The 25,326-nt window shown below is 39.7% G+C and overlaps 1 protein-coding gene across 1 annotated transcript; it reads left to right on the forward strand.

Moving 5' to 3' along the window:
- Nucleotides 1-316: 316 nt before the first annotated feature.
- LOC139727315 (uncharacterized) lies at nt 317-24,199 on the forward strand. The gene is made up of 5 exons (XM_071638271.1): nt 317-494; nt 18,974-19,159; nt 19,822-20,046; nt 20,986-21,081; nt 21,824-24,199. Exons 1-5 carry the CDS (start codon nt 317-319, stop codon nt 24,178-24,180), a joined length of 3,042 nt encoding a protein of 1,013 aa, XP_071494372.1. The 3' UTR covers nt 24,181-24,199.
- The last annotated feature ends 1,127 nt before the right edge of the window (nt 24,200-25,326 follow it).

Here is a 25,326-nt window from a genome sequence, read left to right on the forward strand (position 1 = left end):
CATTTTCTGCCATTTGGAATTTGCTTTTAAGTGCATTGAAAGGGTCTACCAAGAAACTTGTCAGGCGGATAAGATTTGGCAGGTTAACAAGTTATTTTGGAGTATTTTAAACTGAAAAGTGTAAAATAATTTTGATACTATACATCAGACACTCGCAAAATTAGGTAAAAGTGCTCAAATTCTATTTTGCCACATGGCATTTTATGTTAAACAGAATGTCTTGGACCTAAAAAGAACAATAATGGCAGTTGAAGAGTGCCACCAGCAGATGTACCTGAAGACGACCGTTTCCACAGTGGGTTGACATGAGTGCAGGATGGCAGCAGATAGTAAGCTGCACGAGGGTGTCCGCTATGGCGACTCTAACCTGGTGGAGAGTTCCCTGGAGGATGGCCTGGATCCAAATGCCATCGGTCTCTATGGCTGGAGCCCCATGCATGAGGCCGCCTCCAACGGTGACCTGGAAATCCTGGAGCTCCTTCTCCAGTACAATGGTGAGATATACACCGTATTTCATTTCAAGGCAAAAAGAAGATGACAACCTACCTGTATCTATACCAAAATTTAAGACGAGTTTTGAAAAAAAGTGTAAGTTATCTCACGTACTAAGGTAATTTTTTTTTAATTACATGTACTACCAGCCAAAATTAGGGAGAAAACATCAAAGTGAAGTTTGCATAATGCCATCATAGAGCTTAAGTCTGTTAGAAAGTTAATGTACTCATGAGATATTGTTAGTAAACATATATTTATCTTATTAATGTAAATACTTTTTGTTTGTGACATACATGTACTTTAATCGGGAGATACATCACATAATGAAATTTCCTCATTTGATTTATTTATTTTTGTATCACTAGAATATTTTTGTGATTACTATCTAATAGTAACACCTTACTGAAAAGAAAAAAAGAAAAAATACTTTGTGGCTGACTTGATTTCAAGGGGCTCGACTCGATTAGCATAGATGTGCTGTTTTCTGGTTCTTGTTTTCCTTCCTTTTTCCATGTGACTGCATGTCCTTATTACAATGACCATCATTGCATTGGATAATAAATTCATTTGTTCATTCATTCATTCATTCATTCATTCATTCATTTAGGATGTTTACACAGTTGTTTTTCATTTTGGGTGCTCATTATGAGAGGCTTGTGCATCTGTATTAAGTGGAATAGTAATTCAGTGGCCATGTCATATTTATAGAATTTTTCTCCATATTAACTCTTAATGTGCCAGGCCCAAAACCCCTAACGTGCCAGAGATTTTTAGCCAGTGCTCGGAAGCTCCGAATCTGGATAGACAGGGTAATTTCAAACTGTCATATCTCTGTAATTACTGCTTGTTTTGAAATGTTGTCTGCACAAAAAATGTGGAGAAATGGTAATTCTTTCGTGCCATGTCGTCAGTTTGCAGTAATATTTATCCTAATTTGAAATATTGCTGAAAGAAATCATATCATAAAAAAATTATTAAGAAATTTTGGGTAGCATGAAAAGGAAGAATTAATTGTGAATTTTCTTCAATAGAACGTGTGTTTGACTCTGTGACAAAGTTTTAGATATACATTTTTTCTTTCGAATGATACCACATTTGTCAACTAGAGTCGTATACTTTCAAAGATATTCGCAGTTTGTTTTGCCCATGCAATTTACTTTTTTGACCGAGTAGTTCATTCCCAAACTTTGGTTATTTAGTCCCGGTTCCTCTTTGAGAGTAAAGGTAATTGTCCCGGGTCTTGGAGGAGAGTCTTTCCACTCTTTTATCCATTTGAGCAGGAAGTGCCAACAGTAATCCCTCTTTTGTTAGTGTGAGGGGCGAGCGTGCCCTATTGAAATCGGCAGTCCTTTGTCGGTGAGGGGCTCGTTGGCGTGCGAGCCCATGGTCACAGGCGGAGATAATCCGAGGATGCCTTGAACAATGTGCTACACTGTCGGACCAAAAAATATCTTATTGACAATGCGGCGCATGCCTTCCTTATTATTTCATCAAAAGTCTACGAGTAATCGATCAATGGTCAGTTCCTTGTTTTGCGTAGCTACCCACCACCAAAGCGATCGCGGCATGACTAAAGTGTAACCTTAGTAACTTCATAACAACGACGCGTGTTTGGCTCACAACAAGCGATTTACTCACAGCACTACGAGGACAGCCGCTGAAACCTGCAGTTGAAGCCACGTGCTTGTTGCGCCTAGCGCTGGCTGAAACCAGATACGTGGAACAAAGTGGAATTTGAAAATATAGCACTACACAAATCCTCATTCTGAAACGTTCACCAGATTTTGAAGAGCAATCAGACCCTCATCTAGGTCTAATATTCCCGCGAACTGTATGCGAACATCGTTTTGTAGGAATATGAAATTCTCAAACTAATTAGTCTATTTCAAAATGAAGGACATAATGGCACACAGACCAAGAACTACACATCCATATGAAATAAACAAAGGTTACTGATAGTTCATTTGCGTGCACTGCAGTGCGGTGATTCGGGGGGGGGGGGGGGGGGGGAGGCGTAAAGAAATGGAGAGAGTGATTTTTGGTTTGCGTATTTCTGAATATTTCAAAAGATTTTGATCGGTAACAATATCATTGTTTACTGAAATTATTTTGGAGCTTAGTGAGTTTCATTTTCGTATCGCACCAATATTATGACCATGTGAAAAAATCTATTACTTTGCTTTTTGACGTGATCGGTACATTGGGTGTTGGGTAACACTTACAAACAGAATATCAGCGATATTAGAGGTATCCCAGAAATTGTACTTCACTTCGGAAAAGTGTTTTGATGCTGGACCTTCGCATGACGGCAGATTCATTTCCCGACATTTTAACCGCTAACGTCTCACAACCTTAGTAATATCGGAGAAAACTGCAAAATCAGAATGTAAAGTCTAGCACTCATCCGTCGCGAAAGTCATGCATCCACACATCAAAGAATATGATCAAGTCAAGCACGCATCCTTATGTTTTGAAAAAAAAAGAAAATATATATAAAATTGTTAAACATTATATGATTAGTATGATCACGTTATTTGAGGTAAAAAAAAAAAAACATAAGGGAAAACATTTGAGGTGCAGTAAAAACTAAAATCTTTCCAACAAAATTACCATGATGCAAAATGATAGAAAGAGAGAATCAAAGGACTTCAAAAATCATCGTACCCGTGTAGCAGCTATAAAGAAGAAGGCAATGCTGGTAAGTGGGATTGAGCCGCCGGGGCAACAAAATATCAAGCAAAGAAACAAGATGTCAATCAATCAAACAAACAAACAACGAAAAGAAACTACAAACATAAAGACAACCTTTAGAAACTCTGCTAATGTGGGCTTTTTTGATGTCATTATCTCTCTTTTGAAATTACGTCTCCTTACTCGCTAATCGCTCCTGATTAGTTTACGTTATTCAGCAGTATAGTCAATACAGCTATCTTCTGTCGGAAGATCTGAGGCGCTTTTCTTATTGCTGCTAATTCTGTTCACTACACGTCTTGTAACTCAGAGTGTCATCTTTTTCTCTAGCAGAAACAGTATTTACACTCTATACTGTCGAAGTTCAGTCGTCCCGGTGTAGCGTAGAATGCTAGCTTCATTATTCATACTTTTCTTTATCAATTTTTATGATTTCGATCACTGATCGTGCCTTTGCATAAATCAAAGTATGTGCTCTGTCTCACCCTCTCTTTCTCTCTCCCTCACTCTCTCTTTATATCTTGCCCCTCAACTTCTTCATTTCTGATCGTTGACTTGTTATTCACATTAGGCATAATTGACTGTGAAGTTACGATAATCTCAATGTCAATAGTAATCACTATCGCTGCAAAGGAAGGGGGAAGTTTTCGCCGTCTGGTTCATGAGTTCAATTAGATACGCTCAATGATGATAATAATTATACATAATAAATGAATGCATGTACACGCCAAATACAGAATGAGCTGTTTTTCACGTTTGTAGTTTCGTATACATCCATGCAATCACTCGTATGCTGTAGGATGCATATAGGATGATGCTTCATTTCGCTACAAACTGAAGGGTTTCAAGGAATGAATGCAGAACACAGGTGGTACTGAAACTCATATTTTGTTGTGCACAGAAATGAAGCAAAATATGCTATAGGCAAAGGGAGTCGAAGTAATTCCTGTCAAAGATTAATTTGGAAACGTGTTTTACTGACCTAAAAACTCAAACCATGTTCAATAAAGCGTAGGTGTCACGCTAGTATATAAGTTTCATTCACAGGCTTCGACTATAACTATCATAGGGCTCTTCTAGTCTTCATAAAACATGTATCGTTTTCTTGCAGCTCCGCGATGCTCACTGCATTTGAAAGTCGACCGAAAGAACTCTCACAAAAGGCGAAGTTTGTATATGCTTATACTGCGTTTATTCATGAACTAAAGCTTTCTTTGAACATGCAAAATCTTCACAACTTATGCTACCATCAGGGGAGGTCTCTTGAATTCTTGGTTTCTGTTCTGTACGTTGCTCTGATTGACTCTTCTTTCTTGGTAAAGACCCTATCTGCGCTAATGATAATCATTTCCTATTTTTTCTCACAGTCCGTCGAAATCAGAGGCCTTCCTTCAACACCCTGTCATTACCACATTCTTCATACAAGGTACCCCACGTATTTCAAGTACCTGTATACAGCTTGTTGATTTTCTTTTTTTGATAACAATTAGATGCATTACTGACATAATCACTTCTTGAAAAATGTACACGAAAATCGTTGGCACAATGCATACAGTCAATCCACGTTGCTATAGACATGATGGAGGATGGTTATGGAAATACATGTACGGACCCATCACAACAGCCACGTCCCACCGGTATCGAGACAGGAGTAATGCAACTGGAATGGACAGAATTTGAATCTGTTTTGAAAATTGAATAATACAGAGCTAAAAAATGATAGTTTGATTTTTTTTAAGAACATGTGAATACCTCTAGTATCCAAAATTCACGGAAATGGGTATTGTACTGCCCGCGATCTTCAATTCTGATCTGTGGTAACAGCGAGTTCTTCAGATCGGCGACGCTAACATCAAGACGGCGCAGATTCCCGTGTTGGACAATGATCATGGCTGTTGGCTGTGTCGCGCATGTTCAGAACATAATGATCTGCCTGATTAGCGTCCTCTTAGCGTTTGCGAGGCAAATCTTTAGTTCGTGTTTATACCACTGTGTGGTCAAGATGAGAGAGATGAATGGCAAGTTTTATGATTGAAACTTGTCTGTGTTCTTTCTTTCCTTTTTCTCGCAAAAGCTGATTGCTTTTCTTATAGGCTACAACACGGTATTATGTATCCTGAAGAAGCTTTGCAAAGCGGAATAAACAAAAAAATCTGACTGCAGCATGAAGGAGAAGCATTTTATGTTCTGCTTTACATGGTACATATTTTGTCCTATACTATTATGACAGAGAAGAAGCGCCGTCTTAGGTTATCAAGCGCAGTCGTTATAACATTACTGTCAAAATATATATATATATATATACTTCTATATACATGTCGGTAGAAAAGATGAAGAAGTAGAATGGTAATGAATTTTGAAAGTCCGAATGTGCTAATAAATAGCACTGTTGGACTGTCAAAATGCATTACCACTCTACTTGTTTATCTTTTCTTTACTGGTACCAACACGCGGACTATGAGTTTCATAATACATAATCATAATCTATATATATATATAGCATACAAGGTGAAGCGGCTTGGCCTCCTACGTTGTGGGTGCTGCATTATATTCATGTGTAGGTGTGACGGGAAAGACTGCTCGCAGATGTTGCAGTAATGTTCACTAATAGCCTTTTACTCTCCCAAGCTTTCGACCGAGTTACCAGTCTTTTTCAAGGGCTTGGAACGTAAACACAAAAGCAGAAAAGCAACCAATTTGCATACATTTGAACAGAATAAGGCAAAATCGTATATAAAGGTATATATATATATATATATATATATATATATATATATATATATATATATATATATATATATATATATATATATTCACAACAGTAGGTCAATATAAACTCCGTTGGAGACATAAATTTGACGCATTTTCGCCCATAGGGCTTTGTCAAGTCAATACATTTGACACTTTACGTCTCCAACGGAGTTTATATTGACCTACTGTAGTGAATCTATACTTTCTTAGGACTCCGAGAAGAAACTATTTGTTGCTGTTATATATATATACATATATATATATATATATATATATATATTATACATATAAGAGAGAGAGAGAGAGCGAGGAAGAGAAGGCGCCTTGTACAGAACAAGTGTACATGTAGCTACTTCATTATTCATCCAGGGTGAGAAGATAAGGGCATTCACGAACGTAGTTCAACGAATGTGTGTATACGTGGAACATGTACGTTGAATTATCTATACGTCCATGAATGCCTTTATCTATTCCCACTCTGCATATTATGTATGTATGTATATCTTTTAAATCGACATGACAATGCTTTATTGAAATGAATATTTAATTTCTTTTCAATATTTAGTTCGTTGACATACTTGATGAAACCTAGATTTACAGCCCACAATCAATTGCGCGATAATATAGTCTGTCACAATCATTCACGTGTTTGATTCTGCTGGCAGAAAAGGTACAATATGACAGGGAAAAGGTAAGGTTGACATTCGCAATTGAGGTGTTGCCAGTTCAAAACACTCATTCCCCATTATTTTACGAGTGTTTACAGACCGATATTCTTGTTTCGACGGGATAAGTTCATATATTTCCATAGTTTGACCAACAAAATACTGACACATGTTTTTCGAATGTAACAAACCATGACCAAGGTTGGATATCATGGCCTTCTTTTGTCTGAGGCGGTCTTTCGGTAGGCGCTTTCATCTATGCAAATAAGGCACTCTTATTGTATTCGCGGTGAGGTGGCGTGGCCATGAAACATCTATTCACGCGTGCCGCGCCTTTATTATGGGCTAGGTTTTGGAAATAGGCGGTACTCTTTCTTTTCAGGTCTTTCAAACGAAAGTTTTATTCTAGAGCTATAATAACCTTTGCTTATACGTGATTGGCGAAGGTATCGAACGTTGATAGTTTTAATCCTGCTATTCTATCACCCGAACTGATCACATTGACTTACATAAGAAGGGGGAAATTGCCAGTGATCATCATTTATCTCGATCGATAGTGTGATTTTTTTATGCACATGTGAATACCTCTAGTATCCAAAATTCATGGAAATGGGTATTCTACTACCCGAGATCTTCAATTCTGATCTGTGGTAACAGCGAGTTCTTCAGATCGGCGACGCTAACATCAAGACGGCGCAGCCTCCCGTGTTGGACAATGATCATGGCTGTTGGCTGTGTCGCGCATGTTCAGAACATAATGATCTGCCTGATTAGCGTCCTCTTAGCGTTTGCGTGGCAAATCTTTAGTTCGTGTTTATACCACTGTGTGGTCAAGATGAGAGAGATGAATGGCAAGTTTTACGTTTGAAACTTGTCTGTGTTCTTTCTTTCCTTTTTCTCACAAAAGCTGATTGCTTTTCTTATAGGCTACAACAACACGGTATTATGTATGCTGAAGAAGCTTTGCAAAACGGGATAAAAAAATCTGACTGAAGCATGAAGGAGAAGCATTTTTATGTTCTGCTTTACATGGTACATATTTTGTCCTATACTATTATGACAGAGAAGAAGCGCCGTCCTAGGTTATCAAGTGCAGTTGTTATAACATTGCTGAATTTATAATTGTATGTAAGATACATATATTTTGGTATATATATATATATATATATATATATATATATTTCTATATACATGTAGACAGAAAAAATGATGATGAAGATGAAGACTGTCAAAATGCATTACCACTCTACTTTTTCATCTTTTCTATACCTACTGGTACCAACACGCGGACTAAACGTTTCATTATATATAATCATATATATACAACATATAAGGTGAAGCGGGCTTGGCCTCCTACGTTGTGGGTGCTGAATTATATTTATGTGTAGGTGTGACGGGAAAGACTGCTCGCAGACGTTGCAGTAATGTTCACTAATAGCCTTTTACTCTCCCAAGCTTTCGACGGAGTTACCAGTCTTTTTCAAGGGCTTGGGACGTAAACACAAAAGCGCGCAAAAAAGCAACCAATTTGCATACATTTGAACAGAATAAGGCAAAATTATTAATATTATAAAGATACACATATGTGTATTAAAAATATGAATATATATATATATATATATATATATATATATATATGTTGATAAGGTAGCCCACGTGTTGGCAAGATAAAAAGATAAGTAACAAAGCTGTAACAAAGTTCATGCTGTATTCACCAACGGTTTATTTCTTCACACAAATTTTCGAGCGTCTCGCCGCCCTTTCTCAAGTGTTGATACTGAGAGAACAATAACAAAATTCATTTTACATTATTGTATTATTCATTGTATTTTGTTACTTATCTTTTGTTACTTATATATATATATATGAAATGAGAGAGACAGAGCGAGAAAGAGAAGGCGCCTCGACCTTGTACAGAACAAGTGTACATGTAGCTACTTCATTATTCATCCAGGGTGAGAAGATAAGGGCATTCACGAACGTAGTTCAACGAATGTGTGTATACTGTATATACGTGAAACATGTACGTTATCTATACGTCCATGAATGCCTTTATCTTTTCCCACTCTGTATATATGAGTGTATATATATATATATATATATATATATATATATATGTACATGTGTCTTTTAAATCGACATGGTAATGGTTTATTGAAATGAATGTACTTCATTTTATTACAATGTTTAGTTCGCTGACATATTTGATGAAACTTAGATTTACTGACTAAAATCAACTGCATGATAATTATAGTTTGTCACAATTATTAACGCGTTTGAATCTGCTGGGAGAAAAGGTACAATATAACAGGGAAAAGGTAAGGTTGACATTCGCAATTGAATTACTGCCAGTTCAAAACATTCATTCCCAATTATTTTACGAGTGTTTACAGACCGATATTCTTGTTTCGACAGGATATTTTCATGTATTTCCATAGTTTGACCAACAAAATACTGACACATGTTTTTCGAATGTAATAGACCATGACCAAGGTTGGGTGTCAAGGCCTTCTTTTGTTTGTGGCGGTCTTTCGGTAGGCGCTTTCATCTATGCAAATAAGGCACTCTTATTGTATCCGCGGTGAGGTGGCGGTGGCCATGAAACATCTATTCACGCGTGCCGCGTCTTTATTATGGGCTAGGTTTTGGAAATAGGCGGTACTCTTTCTTTTCAGGTCTTTCAAACGAAAGTTTTATTCTAGAGCTATAATAACCTTTGCTTATACGTGATTGGCGAAGGTATCGAACGTTGATAGTTTTAATCCTGCTATTCTATCACCCGAACTGATCACATTGACTTACATAAGAAGGGGGAAATTGCCAGTGATCATCATTTATCTCGATCTCTCCTGCGATTCAACAACGTTACTGCTTCATAATCTCTAAATACTCTATCAGTCTCTCCTGAATGAGCTAAAGTGTGCTCGCTTCTATGGCTCCACCGAGAAAACGGCGAAGGCGTGAGTTCACTGCCGAAGAGGTCCGTGATTTCATGTTGGACTCTGACTTCGAAATCGAGGATATTGTAGATAACAACTGGGAAGAAGACACGCAATCATCTCGTAGCAGTGAAAGCACAGAAGAACGTGATTCCTCACGTCTTCTCCCGGAGTTTGAAGAGCACGGTGAATCACTGTTTGAAGACTCGTCAGGCGACGAAGCTGATGGAGGTGACGATGACCACCTCAATGATCTACCTCCGCCTCATCCAACAACTCATGCTGAACCACTCTCCGATCACGATTGGCGGAGACTTGAGCCTGACGAGCGATTCAAGTCAAGTCGACGAGTGTATGACGACCAACCCAGACTACTTTTCGACGCTGAAGGATTGGAGCCAGTGGACTTTTTTACGAAGTTCTATCCGACTCCCATCTTTGCCCACATAGCAGATGAAACGAACAAGTATGCGCAACAATTCTTCGATTGCCCAGCGCCCCTCCCAGAGGCTTCTCGATTCGGCGTATGGCTGGACACCGATGAGGAGGAGATACGCGCTTTCACCGCACTTCAAATAGCGATGGGACTGGTGTCAAAGCCATCTGTGCCTCAGTACTGGGAAACGAACTCCGACATCTTAGTGACTCCTGGGTTTGCCGACGTCATTTCCAGGAATCGATTTCAGCTATCGAACACCTTCCTTCATTTCAATGACAACGAGAAGCTCGTGCCCCGTGGACAGCCCGGTTTCGACCCCCTTCACAAGACGCGCCCCCTCATCGATATGTCCCAGCCGACGTACCTTGAGCATTTCCTTCCCGGGGGATACCTGTCAATCGACGAGAGCTTGGCGCCGTTCAAAGGAAGAATCTCCTACAGACAGTACATCCCAAACAAACCACGGAAATGGGGGATAAAATTCTGGATGCTCTGTGACGCCCAAACGGGATTTTGTCTGCGGTGGCGGCAGTATGTCGGAGCCGAGGGACAAGACAATGGGGACAGCGCCACTGAAGCCCTGGTGAAACAGCTGACGGAGCCATTCTACAACACGGATCGCGTGATCGTGATGGACAACTATTATAGTTCCGTAAAGCTCTACGAGGATCTGTCACGGAACGGACTTGGAGCCTGTGGCACGGTGAGGAGCAACCGACGAGGACTTCCAGAAGAGATCCGACGTGGTGGTCTGCACCTTGCGAAAGGTGACGATCCCGTGTTTTTCGCCAAAGGGAGGGAGATGTCAGCAGTGACTTGGCATGACGTGAAACTCGTGAACGTGCTGTCGACCGTCAGCAGCAACGATCTCAAACAGAAGCAGATACGGAGTAAGAACGCCGAAGGAGGTCGCCGTACGATTCAGAAGCCAGCAACTGTTGACGTGTACAACAGGTTCATGAACGGCGTGGACAAAATGGATCAACGCATGTCCTACTACCGCTACCCTCATAAGAAAATCAAGGGATACCGCGTAACCTACCACTTCACCATGGAAGTAGCTCTCGTGAACGCTTACATCGCATTTCGCATGGCTGGCCACAAGATGTCCACGCGCGACTTCAGATGTCGGGTGATTGAGGGTCTGCTGAACGGCTACAGAGCATCTCGCTATCGTCGGACACCGTCACCTCCCATCGCCGACAACGAGGCAAGACTGACTGAGCGCCACTTCCCAGCAGAGTTCGAAGATCGACAACATCGTCCTGACTGCTACGTGTGTTCGGACCGCAGGAGGGGAAGGCGAAGACAGACGAGGACATACTGCCGACAATGTGGACTTGCTATGTGTTGCATCCCGTGTTTCGAGATCTACCACACCAGAAAAGATTTCCGATCATAGGTCACAAACACTGAGTCTTCTGATGACATGAACTCTAAACAATGTCATGAACTTGTCGTGTATAGGCCTGTCTACCGTTGCTTATAGAATATGCATGTTCAAATTACAGCTCACAGATGGCAAGCATTTCCAGGTGCATGATTCATTGTAATTACATGGACATTATTGGTTTTACGATCCAAGACTGAGATGTATCCTATACTATAATACTCGAAGTTGTTGTTGTTGTCGCGGCCTTATGTATTTCCTGTTTTATTTCGGCGTTGCTGGTTTCTCTATCTCCTCCCGAGCCGTCGGCTCCGGGCAGTTGCGACCGGTGCCGTCGGCCGCAGGAGAGTATCCTACATCGAATGGCGCGGGTTTCGTCCCCTCTCCGCCTCCGTGTCGACGTCGAGGACGAAAAAGAAAAATTAATTAGCTACATGCATAATGCATTTTTGTGCGTGACGAAAGAGCCGAGCGTTTCAATATTCACCGAACCTGCGCTGGCCTCCTGCTTTCTCGATCTTCCATCTTTTAGCTTGCAGAGACACTGGGGGATACTAAAGATGATGGTGCAGCGAAATCTCTGACATCTTCCGGCGGACGCGCACGCACACACACAATGTACCTCGCAGAACTCTATACACACTCTACACTGTGTGTATATAGTTCTGTGATGTACCTTTGCCTCCACCTGTTACGTGTACTGAATGTATTGACGATAGTTACACGAATCTGTGTGTGCGTGATATGGACTACAAGGGCATTTACGTACAGTTCGCCATTATTGGCGTCCCCAAATGAAAACAACGAACGTTGGTTATGTAATTGTATTTTGCACAACTGCAGAATACTATATGCAGCTCAGGTACGTCATTTAGTTTGCTCGCCGTTTGCTCTCAAGTCCGGTGTCATTGTACGCAGACTGTTTAGGACGCGGCTAAATATATTTGCCGATCGTACCCTTACATATCAGATTACACGCGTAGCTGTGTCCATTCGTTTACTGCAGAGCTGCTGTAATCATACATATTCATAAGATGAGCGGACGTAGAGGAAAACCTCGCTTTGCCGACCGCCTATTTTTAAAATTGCAAGTGGAAATAGAATGTGTGGTTCTATGGTCTATCAAACCAAGTTTTGGTGACAAAAAAAAGAGGGAGCAAATGAAGACGAATGCAGTGATGTATATATTCTTCTTTCTTCCATAACATGGGAAAAATATTAAAGAAAAAAAATACGAGGTCGTGAGAACCTACTCACACGGGTGCCTATTAAACCTGATGACTATGATCTCCCCCTCCCCAAATAATAACAATGATGATGATAATAATAATAATAATAATAATAATAATGATAAGGATAATGATAATAATGATATAATAATAACAATAATAGGAGCAATAATTGTAGGCCTAATATTAATTATGATAATGTACAATCTGAAGCAGATGTAGTTCTATATTGATATGATATATCAAGCCAAGTTTTGGTGATTAAAAACAAAAAGGAGGGAGCAAAATTATGAAGATATATCTTATTTTTCTCTCATAACGTGGGGAAAAGAAACATGAAAAAAAAAACCACAAAACAAACCGAGGCCTTGAGACCAGCCGTGGATTCCCGCGGGTGCCCGCGTGGATGCAAGAGCAGGGGGTAATCAAAGTCATAGTGTTAATATCTTCCCGTTTCGACGGGAACAACCTGTGGGCAGAACTTTCGGGGAATCTCATTTGCGTTTTTGGTAATTTTTCCCTGAATGTTTTTGTTTTTTGCCCTGCGGAGGTGGAAATGTGTGTGTGCGTGAGGGGGGGGAGGGGTGAGGGGCAACAAGACAACTGTTGGACTTCGACGGGTGCAAATAACCCCTCGAAACTCAAGTTCTATAATAAAAGCAAGTAGTGGCGGGAATGATCCCTACCAATGGACCGGATCGCCTGGCATATACTACAAAAATGTATTATAAAATTTCTGGGAAGGGTGGTCATTTAGAAGACAGCACAATTAACGAAAGAATGAGAAGACTTTTCTTTTTATTTCTTCAATAAAAATGTGCAAAATCGTATTATGAGAAAAAAAATTAAACCCCTCAGACCCGTGGATTTCCACGGGTGCTGCTAGTTGAAGTATAATCGCGATATCTGTCTGAACTTCACCCCAAAAGAAACGTTCCGTGTACTCTCACTTGTACTCATTTGCATACATGTACACAAAACCAGGTGGTTATTGTCTGTCAAATCGATCCCAGTTACCAATGATTATGTCATTAGCCAGGGTAACGTGAAATCTTTAGACATGAATTTCTCTGCCAAGTTATCTCTCATATTACATTGCCTATTTACAGTGTACACACAATGTATGTACATTTCAATAATGGTGATATTCCCGTAATTGTAAGGATTGGTTATTTATTATTCGTAAGTCTTCGAAATAGTAATTAATAGCATTAAAAAAAATCAAATACTGTACAAAGAGATAAACGTTCATATTGATGATATGGTTATACACAAAATATCAATGACAATGTGATAATTTATTGAGATGTAGCTCACAAGTTCTTGTATTATCAGAAAAGGTTGATATTATGGGTCAAATCGATCCCCATGAGTAACCAGTGATATGCCAGTGATTGTGCCACTAGCACTAGTTTATTATCAACTTGTACTAGTAATTTATTTTGTATACATACATATGTCCGACAAATTATGGAATTATGGATTTGTGTAGTGCTCATTACACTTACAATGTATACTTGTCAGTGGCAATTCTGAATCTCGATGGTATATTGTGTTTATGAATTCAATGGTGTATCTTATCAAACTTTAGATTATGTGGGGTTATTTATGTCATTGTGTAATTATTCCTTGGCTCTTCAACAATAAGTAGCCGCTGTCATGATTTTACAGCGAGTTCCACGATCGCATTTGAATAAGTAATTGTCATATCACCACATATTACATGCATGTAAGTTGTCAATGTAAGAGCAGTGAATTCTTTTCCGGATATCACTAGTCATCGTGTGAATGAGGAATTGAAAATAAAGCATTATTCACAGTGACGAGTGAAAGAGATAAACTATACTCATCTGTTTCTTATTTGTAATTTAATCAGCGTTGCTGAGTGTGTAATGTCAGATCAAAGCTGATCAATTATAGTGAGATTGCAAAACTGAAGTGTATGTAACTACTGAAGGATACTAGTAGTATCTAGAGATATTGACGAGAGAAGGTGCAATGTATATTCAGTAACAGGTTGTATATGTGGAGTGAGATCAGTTTGAAGAGAGAATACTATTGCCAGAAAGACAGAGAGAGAGAGAGAGAGAGAGAGAGAGAGAGAAAGTGACGAATGGAAATGGAACTCGACGTTCCAAAAATAGTTATCTATGACATACAGTATAACGATAATAATAATAATAATAAACATGTGTGCATATAATATATATATACATATATATATATATGTATATATACATACATATATATATATAAATATATAAGTATATTATATGCGTATATTTCTTACTCTCTCTCTCTCTCTCTCTCTCTCTATATATATATATATATATATATATATTGTATACATACATAGATCGAGGTCGTCAGTTTCTTCTTCGCCTAAAAACACAAAATCAAATAAACAACCGACAAACAAGACTCAAAAGCACACATACAAACAAAGCAAGAGTATGATTATTAGCACACTTAGTTGCATGTAAGGTTGGAAAAGTATAATAAGCGAAGCTGAAAACATGCACAACAAAGGAATTCATCAAATCATACACTCCATGCAAACGTACTGTACAACAACGTCAACATGTAAGCTAACAGTTTTTATATCCGCATCAAATCATACGAGACGCAAGGTACGAAGAAACAATGCACGAAGCCTTGTACAGCAATTCCTCTTTAGAGTATATAGTTCTCCCCCCCCCCCCCAAAAAAAAAAAAGAGAGAGAGAGAAAAAAAAGAAGAAATGAAATTCGCCAATAGGGTATTAGTAACAACAAGAGTTTGAGAGACAAAGCTATTCTGTCAGAAAGAGAGAGAGAGAGAGAGAGAGAGAGAAGGGACAGGTGGATATTGAGGTTAACGTTACAACAATAATTTGAAGTTATTCATATATCATAGAGAGATATAATAATTTTACCTCGACTTCTTCACTTATTTTGTGAAGTAAAGATTTGAGTTAACGACATTCTTGTATGACCAAATTGCACCAATTATTGAATATTGAAAAAGGCTGCGTCTTGATCGTTTGTATGGATAGTACCCCCCCCCCCAAAAAAAAAGAACACACACACACACACATATCAAACAACACACAAACAAGAATCAAGGCAAGTTCCACAACAAAAGGTTTGATTATACGGGTACACTTAGTTCTATCTTAGATTAGAACAAAAAAGCTAAGCTAAAAAAAGGTCAAAATCACGTTGCACTTTGCACAAATTACGTAAAACAGCGTCAGGTGTCAAGTAAGACAGCCTACAGTACTGTGATCTGTTGTATTTGCCAAATTTATTCACGAAATTTTGTAGAAGAGGAAGTGCAAGAGAGTTGCTCGCCAAGTATATGAGGAGCTCATTGATACACAACAACAATAAGAAGAAATAAAGACATATCGCAAGGTTCGTAAGTCCACAGGGTTTTAGTGAGAGTTTAGTCAGTTTGAATGACTTCCGCTATCTTGGAAAGTCCTTCACGTACGTTTTTGGATTTGATCAATGTCAACATTGGAATTCCTATTGTTGACTAGTTTTGTTGAGCACTTTACCATTTTGCAAAACATGGGACACTTATCGTCAGAAGAAAGTACACAATAAACGCATACAAAGGGCCAAAAAGATAGGACATTAGCTATCGCGATGTGTGCTTTGTGAATGTCTATGAATCGTTTACTATGTATACAGTAGGAGAGCGGATCGTATCACCGAACGCCTTTTTTTTTTGTGGCTTTGAATTCAGCACAAAGTGGATGAAATGTCGGCAAAAAATAACACCGGTTATTCACAAAGTCCTGAAAATACGAATTCAGCAAAAGTACGCAAATTATTCACTCAGGTTTTTGGAGAATAGGCTTCAAGTATATCTTTCTCTCCAAAAATTTAAAAAAAAATCAAAAGTTGTCTTTTACAACCGCAAAAAAAAAAAAAAATCGCATTATAATTAGGTACATGATTTTCGTAATGGCATAGTCAATGCTTTCACATCTTGTTCTTGCACCAGAACCACAATTCTTACCCAAGGTTCACTACATGTACCTACTAGTATTCTTACCGAGGGGAGGACAAAGAGAAAAAGAATCGGCTAATGAGGCTCATTTTTTTTTTCTCACCGCAAAATGTCTAATACGAACATTTTGAATAGTTCCCATGATAAAATCTTGCGATAAATCGACATCTTCTTCTAAATCTGAGGTAAAATGTGAATTTCTTAACGTTTTTGCATTTTTGTGTTGCATTCTATTTTTGCGGTTTCGGTCCTTATAAACGATTTGTGAGGCCAGTCTACGAGGTCCCGCGAGTATTGAAGATCGTAAGTACGCAGAAATATGCGTACGAAATTACTATGATGTCGGGCACTACCATACCAGCTGCATTATGTATTCAGTACTTCCCTTTCTCAAGGTGTGTATATATCGAACTCTTTCTAGCGCTAATGATATTATGTAATGACACATTCATACACAAAAGGGGACTATACCTGGGTATTTTTATACCCTTTTCACCTCCCCCTCTTTTTCTACCATTCTGTCTTTAGTCCTAAAGTACGCCAACCTAAATTTCTCCTGGTATTCACTTTCATTTGGACAAGGAGACCGGCAATGACAGGCTAAAAACAATGACGATCACGTCAACGCAAATTATATGGATGTGCCGTGCGGCTTAGTTCACGAGTCAAGTTTTCGCTTGCTGGTACGCGTGCATACACAAGGACAAAGGCGTTTTCTTCTTTTGTATCTGATTGTATGTAAGCGTCGGGACGATTACAGTACATCAAACAGACAAAAGGATGAAAGGCTTGACCGTCAAAATAAAAGCTGACCTTCTCTGAGGGACAAAATGAAAGCATGCTTTCAGCCGTCCCGCAGGACAGCATCCAAGCGGAACAAGACGACTGGAACCTCATAGAAAAGACACGCAGACTCAATAGCGTACACACGCGTGGTTTACCAATGAGACTTTTGATTTATACACAGCTCACAGAGGGTGCGCTCACGCCGAATTTTCCCGGCGCGAAGAAAACATACCTTGTCGAAAAATCATGAATTTACTCTAAAAAATCCTATGTAAGCATACACAAATATTTAGTTCAAACGATAGATACACTTATCTGCTATCATTATATATCAATGGCAGTTTCATAGTGCAAGTAATTATGATACCACAAACATTTTAATGAGCAGGAGTTTTCTTGCTCTTCTTAGTCGCCGATCGGCGACCATGGCACGTCAGGACTATGGTCGCCGATCGGCGACCATGGCACGTTAAGAGTTAACTTTAATTGCTGACTGTGAACTTTTGCTGTAGATATCAAAGTGTGGTGTCAGTAGTAAGATACTAATGTTTTAAAGTACGGTACTGCCTTTTCCATCCAGGATAAGAATGCATAATATGTATCAGTAGAAACTAAGTTAAATGTACATGTATGCTATTGTCGAATAATTGCTTCTTAAAGGACAAGTTCACCTTCATAAACATAAGGATTGAGAAAATGCAACAATGTTAGTAGAACACATCAGTGAAAGTTTGAGGAAAATTGGACAATCAATGCAAAAGTTATGAATTTTTTAAATTTTTGTCTTGGAACCGCTGGATGAGGAGACTACTACAGCTTGTGAGTCATATGCGTACAACAGTATAAAGAAAATGTAAAAGAAAATTCGACATATTTTCACTTTTTTCGCATAATAAAAGAGTACTTGACTTGCCTCTTTCTAAAGGCAGGGGGAATAATATTACCCATAACATTTGTCGGTAACGAGTCAGGGGAATGTATACTTTTTTCAGCAGATGGAATTTTGTGAAATTCTCTTTATATTTTCCTTATATTGTTGTAAGCATGTGACATCTAAGTTATTCATACACTGCAGTAGTCTTCTCATCCAGCGGGTACTGCACAAAAACTTCAAAAATTCATAACTTTTGAACGGATTGTCTGATTTTCCTCAAACTTTCAATGATGTGTTCTACTAATATTGCTACATTCTCTCAATCCTTATGTTTATGAAGGTGAACTTGTCCTTTAAGATTGATTTTGATAAAAAGGTATGTGGAAATATGCCAAACCTGACAAAAAAGAAAAAGAAAAAAAGGTTTATTGTAAGGTGCTTTCAGGACGAGTGCAACTGAATGACTAGTACAATAAAGAACAAGTAACATTACAACATACATGCAGTAATACTTTACTGTACACCATACTTTAATGTTTTTAATATGAAGAAGCCTTTAATATACTGTCTGAAAACATCAATGTACTCCTCCCTCATTCAGGCATCCCAGTGAAATATTTAAAGATATAAAACAGTAAATGAAAAAAAAAATCATTTGTTATACATCTGACATCTGCCAATTATATGCCCATGATTGATTTTACCTGCACTAAAGGTGATCCCAACTGCTGTGATGACATAGAAGGGTGCACGCCGCTGCACTATGCTGCCAGAGAGGGTCATGTTGAGTGCTTGAGAGCCCTCCTGAAAGCAGGAGGACGGTATGATGTGGAAAACAACAGCGGCAAATCTGTGCTGGAAGAGGCAGCTGAAGAATGCAGGCACATCCTGGACAAAGAGAGTTAGTTACTGCCAGTGCCATATATAAAGAGAGTCTGGCCAACTGCTAAATTGGACGCCGTGTCGTTACCACGCGTATTACGCGTTACAGGGTTAGCACGTACGCTCAGACGTAACAAAATAACCAAGCCAAATAAGGTGTACTTAAAAATGGGTACTGCGTATGAGCGCACTTTAGTAACGACATGGCTCCATAAAGATCACTGGACCCGTTTTGACCAATCACAGGCTTCAAAACTCACGGGCCGAAAACTGAGTTGGCCAGACTCTCTTCATATACGGCACTGGTTACTGCATTTGATTTCGGTTTGACCTTTGTATTAAGAGTATGCAGCAAATTTTATGTAACATCCACTTTTTAGCATCCATCTTAGGTAATGTATTTGAGCCCCCCCCCCCCCCCCCCCCCCCCAAAAAGAAAAAAAAGAAAAAAAAAAGAAAAAAAAAGATAAAACAAAGTTATATTCATAAATCTCATCTTGTAAAGTATACAGTAGGTTAAAAGTAATGTAAACAAAATTATCATGGCCATGGCAAATTTGTGATAGCAAGTTTTATGGTTTGAAAGTTATGAGGAAAATGATGAGGTACAAAACTCAGTAGGGTTTGTCTTCTTTCAGTACCACAAGTATCAATATGAGTTCATATATTTCATATTATCAGAAACCAAGGATTACCTCAGCATGACATTGGACATGGCCCGCATCACAATTTCCAAGCAGAAGGTGCCTTCCCATGGGTCGTCCGCAAAGCCAGAGGGTCGGAGGTCATCAGCCGAGACCTTGGGGGATAATGACAGCCCTCGGGAGGTGGCTGGTGGGATAACTCCACGAGCCTGGAACACCATCAAGGTGCTGGAGAGCCCCAAGGATGCAGGGAAAGAGTCCAGTGAGTGCTGCAAATGGCATATTGCCTTTGGTCCTAAAAGAAGTAATAGTTCGAACTCTGTATAGGAGGATGTGCGTATACTACTCCATGCTATCAAGAGTGCCAAATAGCATTTTTATTGATGTGTGTATGTGTGTGGAGGGTTGTTTCGTTTTGTTTTTTTATTTTGTTTTGCTGTGCTTTGCTTTTCTTTGTTTTATTTTTTATTATTATTTTTTTTTTTTCGCTAAAAGAAAAGGATTGGAAAAATATGTTTTCATTTCTGAAATGTGAGTTAGTGTGCTCAAGCTCTATGACTTTTTTTTAAATTCTTATAAATTCCCTTTTTTTAGAAAAATCATATTTTTCCTCCAAACTTTGTTTTGATGTGTGTGATATGGGTATGTTTTTGTGACGTTAGGAGGTTGGCAGCCATGTATCAATCTTTGTATACTTGTGTCATATTGATTGAAATAAGACAAAAAATATTTTGTAAAATACCAGTTAATTCAATCAAAATCAGTTCTACTCTCTATCAGTTAAGTAGATTTCAGACACTAAAATTCAAGCAAATCATATCATAAGTAATTGATTTGTTAGGCAGAAACATCAAACGGTCCCATCAACTGAGGATATTGTTTGAGATTATTATTTTTCACCTCACAAAGATGTACGAAAACAAGAGGATACATATGCGTATTGTGTCATTTATACTTGCACAATCCGCATACACCTTTCCATGTGATTGGAAACAATTGTGATATCGAATTGCATTGCTTTTAATACTTGTACATCTGTGAGCAGTGCCTTTAAAATCAAACAGAAAAACTTCCAAATGTAGATAGTGACCATTCAAAGCATTTAATGCTAGTAAAGTGTGAAATATCAGATATTACAAGACTCTGTTTTAATACCAGTTCGATGTTTTCTGAGTTTCTATGTCTCATTCCATTCTTGCAGTCACAGGAACCCTGCAGCTGTCATTTGAATACAACTCCAAGGCCAAGACCTTCAAAATCCGTGTATGGTCCTTGCAAGACATTCTGCTTCCTCCAGGTAAGTGTGGGGAGGAAAAAGGAGGAAAAGGGGGAAGATAAGGTCCCATTTTCACTTGCCATTCAGTCTGAGGGCAGTTCTCACCTTCCTGTACTCTTTCAATCTTGATCAAGTGCACTCCTTTGTTGTACAGGCTTTTGTGTATCAGGATTACCGCCTAAGTGGTTTACAAGGGATTTGCATCATGGGCAAGTGACTGTTATTGATGTGAATAGAGAATGGGGGGAGGGCAGGGTTTCATTCATGGTCATTGCTCAGAAACATCCATTGTGTTGTGAGTAGGCTATTTCGAGGGCTTATGTAGGCTTGTGGGCAGATGACCAGACAAAGGGACTGGTAGACAAATGATTTAAAGCCATGTCTCTCCTTTTGTCAGCAAAATTGACCTCTGAAGCCATTTGTTCAAGCCAGCCAACACTAACTGTCATCCAAGGGTAGCAGCCCAGTAGAGGCTTATGTCATTCAAGCATGAAATTTACGCTTGCCTCAGCAGAGTCATTTAAATGCGAATGTATTGGGTGTCAAAGCCATAATCCTGATAGGTGTCCTAAAATGTGTAGAAAAAACAGCATTTCTTTTTGATAACGATACATGTAGAGTTTGAAATATGAGCCACGTATTACTGAGTGATGATGCATGGTTTCATACATTCTGGCAGCACCATTGCTATGAATGTGTTATTGTACTTTGTGATGTGATACTGTACTTATTGTGGATTTTTCACTCATTTTGTTTGATCCAGCTGAATTTTCCAATCTGTCGAGGCTGTACATCAGGAGTCACCTGCTGCCAGACAAGAAAGGGGAAACAAAGCGCAAAACTGATGAGATAAAGATTGAAGACCCGACAAAGTTGGACAGTAATCTTGTAACTCTGAGGAGGAAGGGAATGCGTGACAGTTTTAAGGCAGTGTTCTTGCCGTCCACCTTTAAATTCAGCAAAGGCCTTGAGTACCAGAACGTCACCCAGGATATGGTTAGGAGCAAGATGGTCCACATTGCCGTGTGCGTGAAGCAACGTTACAGCACTAAAACCATCCCCGTCGCAAACGTCCAACTCGAAATGAAAGTCGCTGTGCGCAAGCTGCTGAAGGAGAAGCACCCACTCCATTCCTGTATCAACTATTCCATGCCAGACAATATTCACGCATATGATCCCCATGACATTGTGATCATCTCCGAGGGGATGTACAGCAATCGAACGACCAGCCACCCAACACTGCGTACTAAGTCGCGAGTGAGCCTGGAACTGGAGGAAACCAACCCCCGGGCATCAAGTGACATCAACCTCAAAGCAGTCCGCTCTCACTCTGTAGAGAGCATGCCGTCCACCATGGTGGACATTCAGACAGGCCAAAGGGAAACGTCCCTGGATGACCTCTTGGAAGTGTCGGTGCACAGTGATAGCAATCGGAGTGACCAGAAGGTGACTGTTGTGGATGTCCACGAGATACCGCGCCCATCCCAAAGCCCCCTACCTGGCATCACTGAAGATGGTGAACTGACTGATGTGAGTATTGTCTCGTCGTCATGTCACAGTCCTGACAGCGCTGTTGTGGATATGGATGGCCTTGAGACGATTAATCTGGACAGAGATGCCATTTCCCCCGTTGGGTCGTCCACACCTTCGGCCAAGAAGCTGCGCGCTGGTGTCAAGCATGGGTTTGCAAATCCTCACATTACGATTGTAGATGATGCAGATAGTGATGACTTTGAGGTGTCAGTTGACAAACTGGATGGAAGGAAAGGGCTTAGGGATGAGGTCATAGACCTGAGCAGTAGCAGTCAAGATCTGGTGGAAAAGGGCAAAAAGAAGGGATTCAGAGGACAATTACATGTATTCAAGAAGAAATCTAAGCAGAAGAAGGGAAAAGGAGATGGTGTAGATAACCCAGGATATGTTGTAGACATGAGAACTGGCCACAGGAGCCTTATAGGAGACTTTGCTGGTAGCAGAGGTAAAAAGGGACAGCAGGACCTGGAGATGCTTGAGATTTTATCTGATGAGGAAGCAGATGCTGTCTTTGCTGACAAAAGAAATGATACCACAATAGACAGCAGAGCCAAGAATAAATCGGTATCAAGCCATAATGACAGCCAGATAGAAACCGTCATCACTGTTGCTGCTGCAGACCAAGTTACGGAACTGAAGCGTGGGAAGAAGATGTATGATGTTCAGGGTGCTATGAAACATGATCAGCTGGCATTGAAACCAAGGAGGACACTTCGGGACGCTGTAGGAAAGAAAGAAGGAGATCAGAGAGCCAGTAGTTCAAAGGTCTCCACGTCTGAAATACCTTTGCGTGAAGTGACCAGCCCTGTACCCATTATAGTAGTTGAGTGTGTGGACGAGACTGATCGATCAGCTTCAGCTGGTAGCCGGTCTCCCCGATCCCCGAGGCATGCTCGGAAAGTTAGCCCCATACCAGAAGTATCCAAGAGAGGTCGTGAGTCCACCAAGCAGGACTTTACCCCTCCGATAACTGCCGGAATGCCCCACACCGAGTTGAGCAAGCCAGAGAGCAGAGTTTCCATCAAAACCAATGACACAACGCATTCTCCTAATGGTGCTAGTCACAAGGGAAGTCCCACCGATGCGGACGTGAAATACATCTCTGAATTGGGTGACTCAGATCATACTCCAAAGCAGAACAATCGGTCAAGGTCTGGCAAGGAGAAGGTTGTACGGTCCAAGGGCAGATCACCAGGTAAAGCCCAAAAGACCTCGGCAGCCGCTGAACCAGAGTTTGAAATGCTGACTCTCTGGAATGATGAAGAATGGAGGAAAAAGTTGGCCACACCCGAGTTCAAGCTCCGGATGTTCCAACGCACCAGCCAGGATCAACATCCATCCACGCCGCTCCTCAATAAGTACCATGGCATTGATCCGAGTAGCGCTGCAGCCAGCAATATGGTATTTGTGCACGAGACCCCTCCCAGTAAAACTAGTCAAAGCACCCCTCAGGAGGGAGTGGGCAATGCCAGAGAGAACAAAAGATTGCATAGCAAAGGTGCTGTGATGGATAAGTCAAAGTCACAGAAAAGGGTTGAAGTGAAGAATAATCCTAGCATCACAAAGCTTAGTCAAAGCTGGCTGTAGCAAAGTTTGATGAATGAAACTCATAGTTTGACTGGAATGAGATGTGAGTAGAATTTGAGCTTCCAATGTCAGCAATACAAGTAAATAATTGAGTACAGGTACAGTGTAGGAGGGTGAGATATATTTATTGAATATTGACAACTGTTCATAACAAACATTTTTATGCCTGCTTAATTGTTTCTTTGTTTGTCTCAAAAAGTGCCCAGTAGATACTAGAATAACAAAACTCATTGTGCGACATATATGGAATTTGCTCAAATCAATTTCAGAAGAAGTTCGGGGACATCTCTTTACCAGGTGTACAAGAACCTCACGCCAGTATGCAGTTATTTGATTGTCATCACCAATTTTTATACCTATTTGTTCTGATGGAGCACATATTTTTTTCCCCAAGACACAACAGCACAATGAAAAGTCAGTGGTGCACTTCAGATTAATTACTATGCATAGCTGATTCACCATTCTAAAGCTGTGATGGTAGTAATGGTTGCCATTTCTGCTAATGAAGATAGTTTCCTTGATCTTATTTGAATTCTTTTTCACTGCCGGTCCATGTCTGAACCCTGGTATGGTGGGTTTACCCCAATTAAGGGTATTTCATCATTGTTTTCACTTTTGCCTGCATGATTTTAAAGACTGCATAGCAATATTGTTAGGCACTTATTACCTAGTTCTTTGAATTTCTATGCAATAGTATTTTCATATATTTATCTTTTGTCTAGGAATTTTGAACTTGAAGTTTATATCTAGTACACATCTTTTTCCGTGCCATGTTTCTCTTTATGTGCTGTGCTGTTTCTTACTCCTAAGTGCAACTTATTTATGTTTCCATAGTATTCTAGACTTTATCACAGTAATACACAAAATAGTGTTACACAGTTTGGGCTGTGTCAGCAGCCAGATGTCTCTTCCAGCCATGCATGAGTGGGGCCACTACATATCTTTTAATAGAGAGAAAAACTATGCATTTCTGTCTGTTTGTAGTGACCACCTTTCAATAATGGTCAGTTTTGTCGTTGTTTCTTGAGGGCCAGTCTGTTCCAGATAAGTTGTTTTTGCGGGCAAGACTATGCAATCACCACTTCATAGATTATGCGTGTAACAACATTGCAAGATAGAAGCGTGTTTTATTTTGTTTCAGTGCTG

This window comes from Diadema antillarum, unplaced genomic scaffold (assembly GCF_040938485.1).
Source record: "Diadema antillarum isolate AM-2024a unplaced genomic scaffold, OU_Dant_1.0 seq00000124_RagTag, whole genome shotgun sequence".
NCBI lineage: Eukaryota > Metazoa > Echinodermata > Echinoidea > Diadematoida > Diadematidae > Diadema > Diadema antillarum.